The sequence below is a fragment of the Cervus canadensis genome, chromosome 15 (genome assembly GCF_019320065.1).
Source record: "Cervus canadensis isolate Bull #8, Minnesota chromosome 15, ASM1932006v1, whole genome shotgun sequence".
NCBI lineage: Eukaryota > Metazoa > Chordata > Mammalia > Artiodactyla > Cervidae > Cervus > Cervus canadensis.
In genome coordinates this window covers 13,373,480-13,388,685 of record NC_057400.1, presented here as the reverse complement: position 1 = coordinate 13,388,685, position 15,206 = coordinate 13,373,480, and the positions used below count along the sequence as shown (strand labels likewise).

At 41.4% G+C, this 15,206-nt stretch overlaps 1 protein-coding gene across 9 annotated transcripts in view; it reads left to right on the top strand.

Annotated features, from left to right (window-relative positions):
* NCKAP5 (NCK associated protein 5) overlaps positions 1–14,332 on the top strand; it is a 1,111,865-nt gene extending 1,097,533 nt beyond the window's left edge. For 7 of the 9 annotated variants that reach the window (XM_043487514.1, XM_043487515.1, XM_043487517.1 and 4 more), the window contains one exon: positions 12,867–14,332. In XM_043487514.1, the coding sequence (XP_043343449.1) occupies positions 12,867–13,148 (282 nt within the window). In that variant the 3' untranslated portion in view covers positions 13,149–14,332. The remainder of the gene's footprint in view (positions 1–12,866) is intronic. The other 2 variants (XR_006273101.1, XM_043487519.1) reach the window with 2 other exon arrangements.
* The last annotated feature ends 874 nt before the right edge of the window (positions 14,333–15,206 follow it).

The window sequence follows — 15,206 nt, the reverse complement described above, 5'->3', positions numbered from 1 at the left end:
CTGTAGCCTTGACTAGACAGACCTTTGTTGGCAAAGTAATGTCTCTGCTTTTTAATATGTTATCTAGGTTGGTCATAACTTTCCTTCCAAGGAGTAAGCGTTTTTTAATTTCATAGCTGCAGTCACCATCTGCAGTGATTTTGGAGCCCCCAAAAATAAAGTCTGACACTGTTTCCACTGTTTCCCCATCTATTTCCCATGAAGTGATGGGACCAGATGCCATGATCTTAGTTTTCTGAATGTTAAGCTTTAAGCCAAACTTTTTCACTCCTCTTTCACTTTCATCAAGAGGCTTTTTAGTTCCTCTTCACTTTCTGCCATAAGGGTGGTGTCATCTGCATATCTGAGGTTATTGATATTTCTCCCAGCAATCTTGATTCCAGCTTGTGCTTCCTCCAGCCCAGCGTTTCTCATGATGTACTCTGCATATAAGTTAAATAAGCAGGGTGACAATATACAGCCTTGACATACTCCTTTTCCTATTTGGAACCAGTCTGTTGTTCCATGTCCAGTTCTAACTGTTGCTTCCTGACCTGCATAGAGGTTTCTCAAGAGGCAGGTCAGGTGGTCTGGTATTCCCATCTCTTTCAGAATTTTCCACAGTTTATTGTGATCCACACAGTCAAAGGCTTTGGCATAGTCAATAAAGCAGAAATAGATGTTTTTCTGGAACTCTCTTGCTTTTTCGATGATCCAGCAGATGTTGGCAATTTGATCTCTGGTTCCTCTGCCTTTTCTAAAACCAGCTTGCACATCTGGAATTTCATGGTTCACGTATTGCTGAAGCCTGGCTTGGAGAATTTTAAGCATCACTTTACTAGCATGTGAGATGAGTGCAATTGTGCAGTAGTTTGAACATTCTTTGGGATTGCCTTTTTTGGGGATTGGAATGAAAACAGACCTTTTCCAGTCCTGTGGCCACTGCTGAGTTTTCCAAATTTGCTGGCATATTGGGTGCAGCACTTTCACAGCATCATCTTTCAGGATTTGAAATAACTCAACTGGAATTCCATCACCTCCACTAGCTTTGTTCATAGTGATGCTTTCTAAGGCCCACTTGACTTCACATTCCAGGATGTCTGGCTCTAGGTGAGTGATCACACCATCGTGATTATCTGGGTCATTAAGATCTTTTTTGTACAGTTCTTCTGTGTATTCTTGCCACCTCTTCTTAATATCTTCTACTTCTGTTAGGCCCATACCATAGTATTAAAAATGATATGGAATTAGAGAAAAAGAGAAAAAAATCCAACTTAAGCTTGTTAAATTTAGGGGATAACTAAACCCAGAAAGATTAAGAAAGGTGAATATAAATAGTTATTAGTTAACCTCTGGAAAACATTAGCTTGAATGATCTTAAAGATTAAAAATGGAAAAAGATCAAAAGAAGATAAGCAAGTTAAGGAATTATTTAAAAATTAGGATTAGGGTAAAGGGATACAGTCAGAACTTTGAGTTTGTCAGGATATTTGTGTTCTAAATGCCATTATCAGACAAAATCAGTGTTAGTCACTCAGTTATGTCCAACTCTTTGCAACCCCATGGACTGTAGCCTTCCAGGCTCCTCTGTCCATGGAATTATCCAGGCAGGAATACTGGAATAGGTTGCCATTTCCTTCTCCAGGGGATCTTCCTGACCCAGGGATCGAACCTGGGTCTCCCACATTGCAGGCAGATTCTTTACCCTCTGAGCCAGGCAAGCCCATAAGACCAAATATTAGGCTGGTTAGCCTAGTCACAGAGTTCTCAGGGATTCATCTCCTAATATGTCTGAAGTTTTGTTCTCTGTTGACATCATATTAAACGATCTTTAGCATGCTCCTTCCATGTGAACGGTAACTTTGCTGCATGCACCTCTGACATCTCCAGTATTTAGAGTACTACCCAGTACATGAAAGGTGCTCAACAAACGTCTCTTGAATGAATAAATGATGTTACAGGAGCAGCAAATCCCTACTTAAATATTTAGTAAATCCAGGTCCAGAGTTGACAGACGGATTATCACTGCCGTGCTGTGGCAGAGCAAAGGATGGAGCCTGGATCAAATGTGGATTCCCGTTGGCCTTCTCCCACCTCACACATCCTTCCATTTTAGAACCCCTGGTGCTTACTGGGTAATGAGGAATAAGAACATCTTACAATGGTGTGCAACACAATATACAGCTTAATGTTTCCTGGTGCTTACTGGGTAATGAGGAATAAGAACATCTTACAATGGTGTGCAACACAATATACAGCTTAATGTTTCTAAGTCTTTAGAACAATTCCAAGAAATCTTCTCTTGAGAAGAAGGATCAGTAAACTGGTACTGATTCTGAGTTGCTCTGACACTCAGGATTCGCTATGTCAAACATCCTTGGGAGATAGCTTTATCTAAAGCAAAGGCTGACGGGCCCTAGGACTGAAATAGAAATTGCATTGGGAGATGAATAGCTTAAACCTGAGCGGAGGTAACACTCTTCCATCCACAAGTATCAGTCTGTCTCTGGGTGACCCTTAGTGCTCAGTCTCCCTGGATTCCATGGCTATTGCGAACCACCTAGATAGATTGTGTACCACAGTGCACTGTGACTCCCAGATGCTCTACCAACTTGTGTTAGAGATACTTCCAGGTTGCCTAATTATTTGTAGGCTAAGGAGTAATGCAAAATGCAGAATGTTTTCCCCTGGTTTTAACCCTCATAGCATTTTGGTTGTTCGGTCGCCAAGTTGTCTCCGACTCTGCGACCCCACAGACTGCAGCACGGCTGACTCCCCTGTCCCCCACCGTCTCCCGGAGTTTGCCCAAGTTCATGTCCATGGAGTCGGTGATGCCATCCAACCACCTCGTCCTCTGTTGCCCCCTTCTCCTCCTGCCCTCAATCCTTCCCAGCGTCAGGCTCTCTTCCAGTGAGTCTGCTCTTTGCATCAGGTGGCTGGAGTATTGGAGCTTGAGCTTCAGCATCAGTCCTTCTAATACTTCATAATAAAACCTCAGCACTTTCAGGTGCATTTTTTATGATGTCTGTGATGATGGTGGTTTTGGAGATGTTTCTTTGGAAGGAGAACATCCATGAAAAAAAAAATAGTATGACCTTTTTTTAATGTTCATCTGATTCCCACCCCCTGAAAAAAGTGTTTTTTTGTGTTTTTTTCTTGAAAGAGTAGCTCAAAGTCTGTTACTCCAAGGTGAAAACATAGCATTATTCTTCTGGAATATACAACTGGTGCCTTCATGCTGTGTTTTCCTCTGACAAAGTTCATGGGCTCTTTACTCTACAAATACACCCTCATCTAAGCCAGTCATGGCCCAGCTCACTGGACAAATAGGTATACTGTTTAAGACATAAAATGATGGAAAGGTTAGTCAGAGAAAAAAGTCTAATCAATATTTTAAGGCAAGTGAGTAGCATATAAATTTATTTTTATCCATAATGGTGCCTATAAATGAAAGGCCAGAGGTTTGATGCCCTCTCTCTCATCGGCTGGAATCATTAACCTGACACTAAGTTAAACAGATTCAGAAGTTCCAACCCAGAACCTGCTCAGTTCTCATTCCTAAATAAACATTTTAGTTAATATTATTGTCCTGGAAGAAGAAAAATAAATTTAACAACATGGCTAAGAATGTTCTGTTTAGTTAATTATACAAACTGCTGTCAATGAGCTGGCTTATTTCCCAACTCTCAAGAAGTCACTATGAAACAGGGCAAATTTCACTTTTGGAGAAACTGACCAATAGTGATCAAATCTGATATATTAATTCAGGTGATTAACCTGTATGTTAAATTAAATTTGTGGATCCACCCACCTCCTAGAAAACAAAAATAAAAAAATACAAGGTTTCAAATGGGCATTTCAAGTCAGGGCACTAATGTTAGAGAAATCACAAATGTGTCCTTTGCATGTTGATATAATCATTTTGCCCAAACTTGTGATTATATGCCTTTCCTTTTCCCAGATGCCTTTCTCTGCCATAGACAAAGTTTGTGATTTTCTCTATATTCCTTTTTTTCTCTTCCTACTGAGGGACCTGATCCCACATCTTCCCCATTTTCCATGTGTGGGAACATTTCCCGTCTCTTTGATGAAATAACTTCACTTTCTTTCCATCCTTTTGATCTGGTCTCTAAAAGTCCTTGGTAGCCACTGTTTATCTCCAAGCTGAGTTCTTTTCTTTTCCACAAGATATATTATGTTCTAACAACCCTAACTAAGCTTCCTAGTGCACGTCTCTCTGCTTGCTTTTATTCCCCCCCCCAAAAAAGTAAGCTCATTTTTCCTCTCTGAGTTCAGGGGTTCTAACAGAGGTCACTGGAAGTCATTGATCATGATAAAGAACAGTGATACAGTTAATACTATACTCATAAAAGCACATCTCAGCCGAAAAGTCCTCTTTCACCTAATAAAACCAGTTTGCCCTGGAGATACTGAAGACTCTTCAGGACCCCAGTAAGGAATGAGTGCCCCCGAGTGCTGACTCATGTCTCCTGGTGTGTGGGTGGGTGGAGAGAGAGAATGGTTCTCTAATACTGATCCGGCACATTAATTTTTCAGAAGGGCAAGCAAAGAGTAAAGTGTCCGGTTGAGGTAATAGAGGGAACTGAACACCGAGAGAAAGTAATTATCCAAGTTGGAGTTTGACCAGGTTAACCGGGTCACCACTACAACTCTCAAGAAGAGTCTGGAGGGTCTTCCATGTTCACCAAAGGTCACTGTCTATTTTTACCTCTCATTCAGAAAGCAGCTCTACCAGGAATACAGAAAGAGGTGGTATTAAAGAAGAGATTAACTGTGCCTCTGAGAAAAATGACTTCAGCTGCAAGGTTTCCCTTGAGGTTGGCCTGCCCCCAGCAAACATCACTTAACAGAGACTTTGAATATGCACAAATCTTCAACTAAGAGACCCAGTATTAAAATACCTCCTCCCCATTCCCACAGGGATGTAACACATAATCATCTTCCTAGGGCCCAAGATTTGCTCATCAGGAAAGGGATAGGGGAAATCACACCTTCCACTTCAACTCGAAGCTCAGGATTAGCCAACCGTCTCCTCTGTTTGATCCATCACCTGTTTATCACATCTGCTAAATCCCCTCCCTCCTACTGCTTCACCCATGAAAAATGCTCTCTGCCCAAACCAACTCTCTGCAGTCTCCAAATTTTTCCTCTTCTTGGCCCCAGCGCACATATGATTCTTTAGTTAAAATCTGCATCATCACACATAATGAGAAATGTGGGGTGATGGTGGGACCGTGGCGGTGACACTTCTTCCCCATTTTGGGGAGGTATTTCTTTCCATGTGGCAGGAGTTCTCCAGGATAACATTCCTAATGTCTCTAACCTCCTCCATTCAGTCACTTCTCCTCAGGAGAAAGATGAATAGCTTGTTTAAATAACAAATTAACAGATGCACACTTCTATATATAAAATAGATATTTTTTGCTTTTTTTTGCTAAGTTGCTTCAGTTGTGTCTGACTCTTTGCAACCCTATGGACTGTAGCCTGCCAGGCTCTTCTGTCCATGGGGTTCTTCAGGCAAGAATACTGAAGTGAGTTGCCATGCCCTCCTCATAAAATAGATTAACAACCAGGATATATAGCCTGGGGAACTCTACTCAATAGTCTGTAATAACCTATATGAGAAAAGAATCTGAAAAAGAATAGATATATAAAATGTATATATATATATATATATAAAAGTCACTTGGCCATACACTTGAAACTAATGCCACACTGTAAATTAACTATATTTCAATTAAAAAAAAAATAGCAAGTTTAGGAAGGGAATGGGAAAGCTTAAGTCCACCTCCCGCTGTCTGCATCCTCCCTCTCAAGCCATGCTGGCTGTTAGAAGCACACGTAATAATTTGTTCCCTTCATGCTGTAGGTTTTAGAAGAAGTCACTTGCCCCCAGCCCAGGGCTACCAGTTACTAAGTCCATCTACTTCTAGGGCCACTGCTAAGAAACTCACTTCTCTAAAGATAAAACCTCTTTCTCCTTAGAGGCTTTCTCAATAATAAAGCTGATGTTTTCGCCTTCCATCAGCCTTTTTTTTTTTTTTTTTGGGTCTCTTTCTTCAGTTCATTCAGAACTAAAGGTGGGGAAGAGAATTATTTATTGTATTACCTGAAATTCCAATAATGGATGCATAGAAGATGCACAATTAAGAATACTTTAGAGTCTTGGAGTTTTATAGACTGTGAAGATCCTTTAAATTTTTTTTAAAGAAACTAAGGTTCAATGGGGCCACACAGCTATTTAAAACAATGCCAGGATATGAACACTGGTTTCCAAATACCCGGCCTTGTGGTGGTAACCCAAGTTCCACACAGAGTCCACCCAAGTTCTGTAGTCAGGCCTTTGCTGCTTGAGTCCTGACTCCCTTTTATTAGCCATGTGTATGCGGCTAAATATTTCAACCTCTCTACTCTCTGTTTCCCCAGGTGTTTAAAGCAGATGCAAATAGTACTGTCTCATAGGGTTGGTGTAAGAATTCATGCACTGCAGTCAACCCAGTACCTGGCATATAGTAAAACACATTGTAAAAACACTTTCTATATGTAGCTATTATTTTCTTACCCTATGTCTTGTTGAACTGATTGTCAGTGAATCATTATGGCAATAGAGAAATAAAAAATCTGTTGAGAAAGGTACTGTTTAATTTGTGCGAAAAGCTCTAGTTCTCTTGGCAAATATTAGTGACCAACTGAGGAATGATGCTGCGTTTGAATTCCACAAGTAGAGCTGAATCTCCTCCTGACACTTTACAGTAGACATACTAACCAATATTTTCAATATATAATCAACAGATGGAAACTTACTTGAAATAATAAAACAGTAGCCTTCATCATAGAACACTAATCCATTGTGCTATTTCATGAATTTGCTACTTATTTCTCCTTGGCTGTGGGCTGAGTTTCTGACTGTACACGGATAACATGTCTCTCTCTGAGGCTGATCTCATCATACATATATTTACTCCAGTTTTTCTGTATCACCTTATATATTCTCCCCTCTTTTCCTTATGAAAGGGGACATACCACTTTCTATTTTATTCTTCCTTATGTTCAGGTTGTTGGTTTTAGGCAGACCCTCTACTTCATGATTATTGTTGACTGTTGGGGTGGTGGGCGGGATGATATGTGTTTCCGTTTTGAAAATCAGGAAACTCTAATTTCACCTGTATTTGAATTTGTATGAACCACAGTTTCCGTAAATACTCCATGTAAAATACAGCTGACACCAGCCTCCCTCCCCTTCCAGGCTGATGTAAGAGCAAAGTGAGATCATAGATGGGAAAGCTCTTTAGAAATAAAAGCTACTCATTATTTATAGCCCACGGCAGTGCTCGTCATTCAGTCGTGTTCGACTCTTTGCGACCCCTCTGTCCACGGAATTCTTTGAACCCCTTGGGATAGGCATAGCTCTATGTTTCTGTGTTTTAAGTGATTCTGTCCATTACAGAATCTAAAAAGGCAAGAGACAGATTATCTGGGCAACTGCTAGACCCAAGAGAGACAATGGAATATCTACAGATGTGGTGGGGGCACATGAAATGGAAACTTCTTGGAATGCCCTCCTTCTTACTCAGTATACTTCAAAAGCATTCCAAGAGCCCCCTCTTCTATGAAACTCTCTCTTAGAATCAGGACCACATAATTATTCACCTAGTAATTGATTTGATTGATTATTTGACTAAAAGGAATCAAATTAGTTAAGGGATAATTACCAAGGGATTTCTGGAGAATATGACACTATCTACTTTGTGCTTGAATGTTAATAATGTCGTTACACAAAGGACAGGAAAATATTTAGGAATAAGCAAAACTATTTTAAACTTGAAAATATAGTCTCACCCTTTTTAGCCCAACTTTTGTTCCCAAGTACAGTGAAAAGCCCCACCAAAAAGTGAACCGTACAACTGTTGCCACCTATAGGTGGCAAGTGTAGTATATTAATTTTATCATAATTTCTATGATGGACACTATACAAAGGAAATGACAGTGTTATGTGGAACCCATGCCGTCTTCATCAGGAATCTTTCCTAGGTTTGTTATTAATACTAGCACTTTTGCTGTGTGATTCTTATTTCAGATGCTCCCTTTAAAGTTAATATGGGCTGATAGATGTGAAATTCTTTTCCAGGATAGATGTTAAGAGATTGGACTCTACAGGCTGACTGCCTGGGTCCAAATCCAGATCCCACCAGGTATTGCTCCATAACCTTAAACAAGTTACTTTCTCTAGCCTCGATTGCTTGTAAGCGGGGAGAACAATGATACCTTATGCCATAGTACTGATGGGAGGATGAAAACAGATAATCCATGCAATGTGCTTAGCCAAGCGTCTGTCCAGAGCAGGCACTTACTTGTTGCTCCTGTTGTTGTTCAGTCACTCAGTTGTGCCCCACTCTTTGCGACCCCGTGGACTGCAGCATGCCAGACCTCCCTGTCCTCCCATCTCCCGGAGCCTGCTCAAACTCAGGTCCATTGATTTGGTGAGGTGATACCATCCAGCCATCTCACACTCTGTCATCCCCTTCTCCTCCTGCCTTCAATCTTTGCACGATCAGGGACACTTAATTAAATACTGTTATTACCATGATTAGTTTTCAAAGCACCTTCACATGCATTTGTTACCAACAGATGTGCACTATTGTTACCGAAATGGAAGTCCAGCTGCCCACTGCTCTAAAGCCAATAAAGAGGCAAGGCTGGTGGAAAGGATAGTTTGCTTTATTTTGGAGACCAGCAGCCTACAGAGGGTGAGGGGGGTGGCTGTGTCAGACTCCTGTCCATAGGCCAACTCCGTCCCACTCCCCCACCCCCCCAGACCATCGGTGGGCTAGAGCATTTATAGGCAGAGGGAGGGGGCTACATTCAGAATCAACACAGGCAGCTCTGACAGGCATTTTGAAATTGGTCATGGGATGGTCTTATAAGCATCATCTTGGTTGTTTTATGTACAGTCAGTCTTCAGTTCCAGGGTCAGCTTGTTCCCATTTTTTGAAGCCAGTTTGTGTCCTGGCTAGAGTCTAGTCATCATGCAGTTAACTTCTTCCACCAAATAGCGGTTTCAGTGTCTATAAGACAGCTCGGATATGGTGGTATCATATGGCTCAGAATATTATCTATAGCCCTTGAGAAAGAACTAAAGGGCTTTAACTTTGCTTACTGACTAAACTATTATTGTTTTGTTTGATTGTTTTCCTTTGCTTCTGGATTTTCTCACTTCTTTAATTAAACTTATCCTTTGGCTAAAATTTTTCTACAGACAAAAGACAGATGGAGGACATTAGGGAGGGGAGTTTGGACCAAAGGGTCCTGTTCTGTTTCACTATTTTGTTACCATTCAACAGATCCATCCTAAGCACAGTCCTGTTGGACCTCAATCCCTCCTTATGTTTTAAATTTAAATGTTTTGTGACTTCAAATTTAACATACCTGAGATCTGACAAGACAATGTTGAGGCTGGCTGGGTACACTTCTAATTCAAGGAAGGAAAGTAAGCTACTTCATTGTTTTTATTCTTAGCTGGCAGGACCACTGGAGAAACCAAAGCCAACAGCTGAAACTCTGCTGATGCTAGAGAGAGCTGAATCCATCTTCCAGTCTCCATCGAGAATCTGCTGATGATTAGCATTGGGCTAGATTTTTAGGTTGTGAGAGAAGGAGTATGAGGGGGTCAGCTATTACCTATAAAACAAAGTCACTAGCTCAGGAGTTCAAACACTGCAAAGATTACTACTTGACATATGCAGTGGGGGTTTTGTTGTTTTGTTTTTTTCTTAATCTAAGCAAATAATTAAAATTAGAGAACTTTAAATACAAGCAAATATTGTGCCCTTAACTTTAAAAATCAAAGATCTGGACCCAATCTGGACTCATGTTTCTGCACAGCACCAATGAGCTAGATCTGAGTAGCTGCTCCTGCCTTTAGCTGAGGCACATACTCTTGAGCTGACCACAGTCCTCACCAGCCCCTACAGCTCCCCAACACCAAGGTCAAAGGTCAGTGTGTCCTCCCTGTCACTCTTGCACTGATGGTGTTCTCACAGTCCAGAATATTTGGTACCCACCCCTCATCAAAACTGTGAAAACAAATGGAAGACCGAGAAGGCATGTGATTTTATAGTGGGCCATTCCTTTATTTCCATTGCCTCCTCGGCCAGTGTAGGCTTTTGTCATAATTAATTGAAAGAACCAAACCTACAAGTGGGAAACATTTAGAAAACAAGATGCACTGTTTTTGTCCCATAAACAGTGGGTGTTTTCATGTAAATAACCCCTTCCTTCTTGTTTAGTTACTAAGTTGTGTCTGACTCTTTTGTGACCTCATGGTCTGTACAGGCTCCTCTGTCCGTGGGATTTTCAGGCAAGAATACTGAAGTGGGTTTCTATGTCCTTCTCCAGGGGATCTTCTCAACCCAGGACTCAAACCTGGGTCTCCTGCATTGCAGGTAGATTCTTTACTGTCTGAGCCACCACGGAAGCCTGCAATTTTATTCAGCTATGTATCCTCAGCACCAAAAGCTTCCACCTGCCTCACAATAGCTTCTCTAGTGAGTGTTTATTGAATGAATTTGAGACCCACAATGACCAGAAATAGGCAAGAAAAAGAACTGTGGTTCTTGAATAAAGAAAAAAGGGAGAAGATATTCAGGTGAGGAGGAAATTACATTGACTGCCCTCTATTTACCTATATTGAGTATAAGCAAAGTTTTTCTACCCCCTCCATGTATTTTTCACATTGTACTTTATAATTGCTTTTAAAAGAATGCTTAAAATTGGCACAGCATGAAAATGGGCTGCTGCATGAAGTTGTTCCTAATGATGGGGCCACTTTTCTGTAATCACCTAGGAATCTCTTCATCAGCCCATCTCTGGTCTCGAGGTAGCCATTTCATTGAAAATTAGCTCTGTGAATAGCGCTCCTATGTTAATAGTATAATGAAATAAACACCACTTCAAGGATGATTTTCAAATATTCCCACTGAATTACGCCATTTCCCACAGCAGAGAGACAGATGCTGTCTGAGCCTGGTCTAGGGACACCAGAGTCATCCACTTCTGTGTCCTTTTCTTTTCTCTTTCTATTAAATATTAACGGACTTCCCAGGAGGCTCAGTGGTAAAGAATTGCCTGCCAATGCTAAGTGACACAGGTTTGATCCCTGGGTCAGGAAGAGCCCCTGGAGAAAGAAATAGCAGCCCACTCCAGTGTTCTTACCTGGAGAATGCCATGGACGAGGAGCCTGGTGGGCTACAGTCCATGGGGTTGCAGAAGAGTCAGACACAACTGATCAACTGTGCCACAACAACAACAACAACAAATTAAATATTTAGCATGTGAGAATTCACAGGCTTTGACTGTGTCCGCTTTTCCCCAGATCCAAATACAGTTTCCTCATTGTACCTTTGACATCCATCCTAGCAATGTTGCGGGGGGGGGGGGGGAGTAGAACTGCCTTGTTAGGGCCTCTGACAGGAGCAATTGAGATGGTTTGGCATGTTTGGGTGGCAAAATGACAAAAAAAAAAACCCATACCGGACACCTTGTCCTTTACTACAAGAGCATGGGAGGCTGCCAGACAGGAATTCCAATCTTGTTCTCCATCACTTGCTGGGCCACCTTGGGCAGGTAACCCTGCCAATCCGAGCCTTGTTTTCCTCCTCAGTAAAGTGGAGATGTGTATCTTGCCGGCTTCCCTGGGGGCTCAGACAGTAAAGAAGCTGCAGGCAATGCAGGAGATGCAGGTTTGGTGCCTGGGTCCGGGAAGGCCTCCTGGAGAGGGAATGGCTACCCACTCCAGTATTCTTGCCTGGAGAATTCCACAGATGAGGAGCCTGGTGGGCTACAGTCTGTGGGGTCGCAAAGAGTTGTAACTTACAGGTTTGTTGGGAGGTGGAGGGAAAGGCTTACAGATAAAGTACTGTCAGTGTCTTTTACATGGTGGATGCTTAATAAATGGTAGCTACTGTTATTATCTCCAAGGCCTGTTTCTGTGTCCTCCTTGCGTTTCGATGGAATTTTTGCCTGAAAGAGGAAAAGGAGATGAGAGATGTGGTCATGGCTTTAATACTTCCACATTTGTCAGTTTTGGTATCTATGCCTCCCGTCACCTTGGACCTCAGGAACTACTTAAGCAACTGAATATATTCACATTTACAGAGTTCACCTACAATAATTATCAAATATGACTGCACTGTTTTATGAAGTCCCAGAGACTACCAGCCTATAAGTACCCCTGTTTAAATCAGTTTTACTAGAACCTCCTGGAGGAGAGGTTACTGGGGTGCAGAACTGTTCGTATGATTTTTAAGCCCTTGGGCCTTGAAGAATCTATCCCCTCAGACCCAAGATCTCTTTCCAATAGCATAAGACTTGTGAGCAGACAAAATACACACGTGACAATGCTTCTGACAAATTTAACGTGGACTTAAATTGTGTGGCAATTTAAAGGATTGTATGCCCTTTTTTCTTAACATAGAACTGTCATTTCTGGCTGCAATTCAATCCCTATCCATATTTAGACATAGGACAACTAAATATTTAGGAAAAGAAAGGCGTTTGAAACTTTAAGAAAAAGAAGACACTTTACCTGAACAAATTTCAGATGGATCCATTTAAAATGAAATTAAGTGGCACTTAAATGATTTGCAAATTGGGACCTATTTATCTCAGTAAAATGATTAAAGTCTTGATTTATCTGTAAAATTGGTTTTATTATTACATTAAATTATACTAGAAGATTTGTTAAAAGACTTGTAGGTTCCTTCTATCCTTTTAAATTGTGCTTTATACCGACAATAATTGAATATTGGCTAGAATAACTTGATTTTGCAAAGAAATATGTTTCTAATATTTTCCTCTTTTTATTGCAGAAATTGAAACAAGTTGAAGAAACAAGAGAAGATCCTGAGAACAGATTATGCAAAATTTCCCTGGAGTCATTCAATAAATATAACGGCAATACTGTGATCTTATTAGGAAAGGAGAAGAACTCTCTGAACAAGGTTGAAGGACAAAAGGAAGAAAAAGAGAAAACTGAAGAGGCCTCTTTGAGTAGCTCCGATAGGCCTGGGGTGGACCACCTGGAATCTTTGAGTGATTCTTTATATGACAGCTTCTCTTCCTGTGCAAGTCAGGGTTCAAACGATGTATAAAGTGAGCTGGAAATTGAGCACTTAAGGAACAGGGGTGGGAGGAGCCGGGCAGGTAGAGATGACGACACATGAAGGATCGCAGTACCAGAGCCTATGCCGTCAGACTCGGAGCCAGCAGCCCACTGAGCTTACTTCCCTGACAGGGCAATAAAGATCGATTCTATTTGTTGTGTTCCACAAGGATTAAAAGTAAACACACCCAGGATTCAGAAGTCTTAATTTTGCACTTTTTTTTTTGAATACTTGTACAGAAGTTGTAAATTTTCTTGAAAAAGAAATTATATTTGTAGCAAAAAAAAAAAAAAAATGCCAGCAATAAATTGAATCAGTGCCATGCTCTTGAAATGATGTCCTAAGTCTTAGAAGTTGATAATATATTTTTTAAAAATTCCAAATCAACTTTTTGTTTAGGTCACTGTCTTAGTCCTCAGATTGTGGGTACACTCTGTAAAACGAAAACAGGGCCTGCCAGAAAAACAGAGGGCTCTTGTCATCTCCCTCCCATAATCTCAGTTTGATAGAAACTTTAATTCTAGTGCAAATTCCAAGTTGTTGACAGAAAGATTCAGGTTCTAGCAAGAAGTGTTATCCTGCTTCTATTGAAAACTGTAAAGGAACTCAAGTGCGACACTGATCAGAAGTGATATGTATCAGAAATGATGTAGTTCTATTTTCCCTCCAATCATTTCCTTACACCCGCTTCTACTTAGTGGTTCTCTGTGATTCTCAACATTATTTGTTGATTTTTATCTTCCTGCTCTTTTGATTAAAATCTGATCAATCTATAAATAAAAGCAGATTCCTACTTGCAATGTTCACTTTGTAAAAAATAAGATGATTGGTGCTATGAAAAATGCTTACTTTTAATATCCTTTTTTTCTACAAAGGCTGTTTATATGTAAGGATAAATTCTATTTTAAAGGTTACTGTGTATTTTTTCTAGATGTGAACTATTTATAATTGCTTTTGTACAGGAGCTTGTAAAGTAGGCATAACAAATATTTTTAGGATCTATGGATACTTTAGTACACACTTGTTTCTTTAAAGAGTATTGTATGATCAGTGTTATTTGGTTAATTTGTGCAATTTGTTACATTGGAATTTTGTTGTCTTAAAATTGTGTCTTTCAAACTTTTTAAGATTCTTTTGTTTCATTGCTAAATAAACGTCATATCACAATGGCACACTGAAAGCTTAAAAAACCTTATTCAAGGACCCTTTGAGCCAATTAGTTGTTTAAATCTCACACGTGCTCTACCTAAGAGTTCCCAGAAGAAACAGACTAATAAGCAAATGCCTTATAGTTCCAGAAAGACTAATTCAGCCAGTAGTAAGATCGGAGTCTGCAAGCTAGCCAGTAATGGTCAAAGCAGTTTTATCTCCCCGAGGGGTTAACCAACTAGAAATGAGAGGAAGAGGTGAGCAAAGGGAGAGAGGGGGCCCGAGGCAGATAGGGAACGATCTCTGCAGAGGCATTACAAGAAAGCCGTTTAAGCGCATTTCCAGACCCGCTCTGCTGGCAGGACAGGCAAATATATGATCAGCATCTCGGCCTGAGAGAGCTTCCTCCTAGAGCAGACCCGAGGTTGAGAGGGACAAAGCTTGTGAAGCCCTTTTCACAGAAGTGGACGCTCCCTAGGGACTCGGGGTAGCCAGCGAGCGGGACTGGGGGCGGGGGCTCCGAGGCGCTCCCGGCCGGCCGGCGGGCTCCGCACCACCTGCTGCGGGCTCGGCGGTCAGGACGGCAAGTGTAGTCCCGCGGGCACTGCAAGTGGGTCGCTCGGTCGAGAAAGGAGGAATCGACGTGCGGGATTCAGCCAGCAACCGAGTCCTGGGCTGGGAAGGCAAGGTACACGCGAGGACGCGGGTGCATATGCTAATTACCCGTGGCTAGGAGGGAAGTCAGAGGTAGCTGTCTGGTCTTTTCGAGAAACGGGATGGAGTAGAGCAACTCCCGTCTTCACCCCGATTTGCTTTCTAGTGGGAGCTCATCTAGGCTTCCCCGGGGTGGCCCTCTCCTGGGCTAGGCTACGAGGGCGGTGTCACCGCACCCTTCAG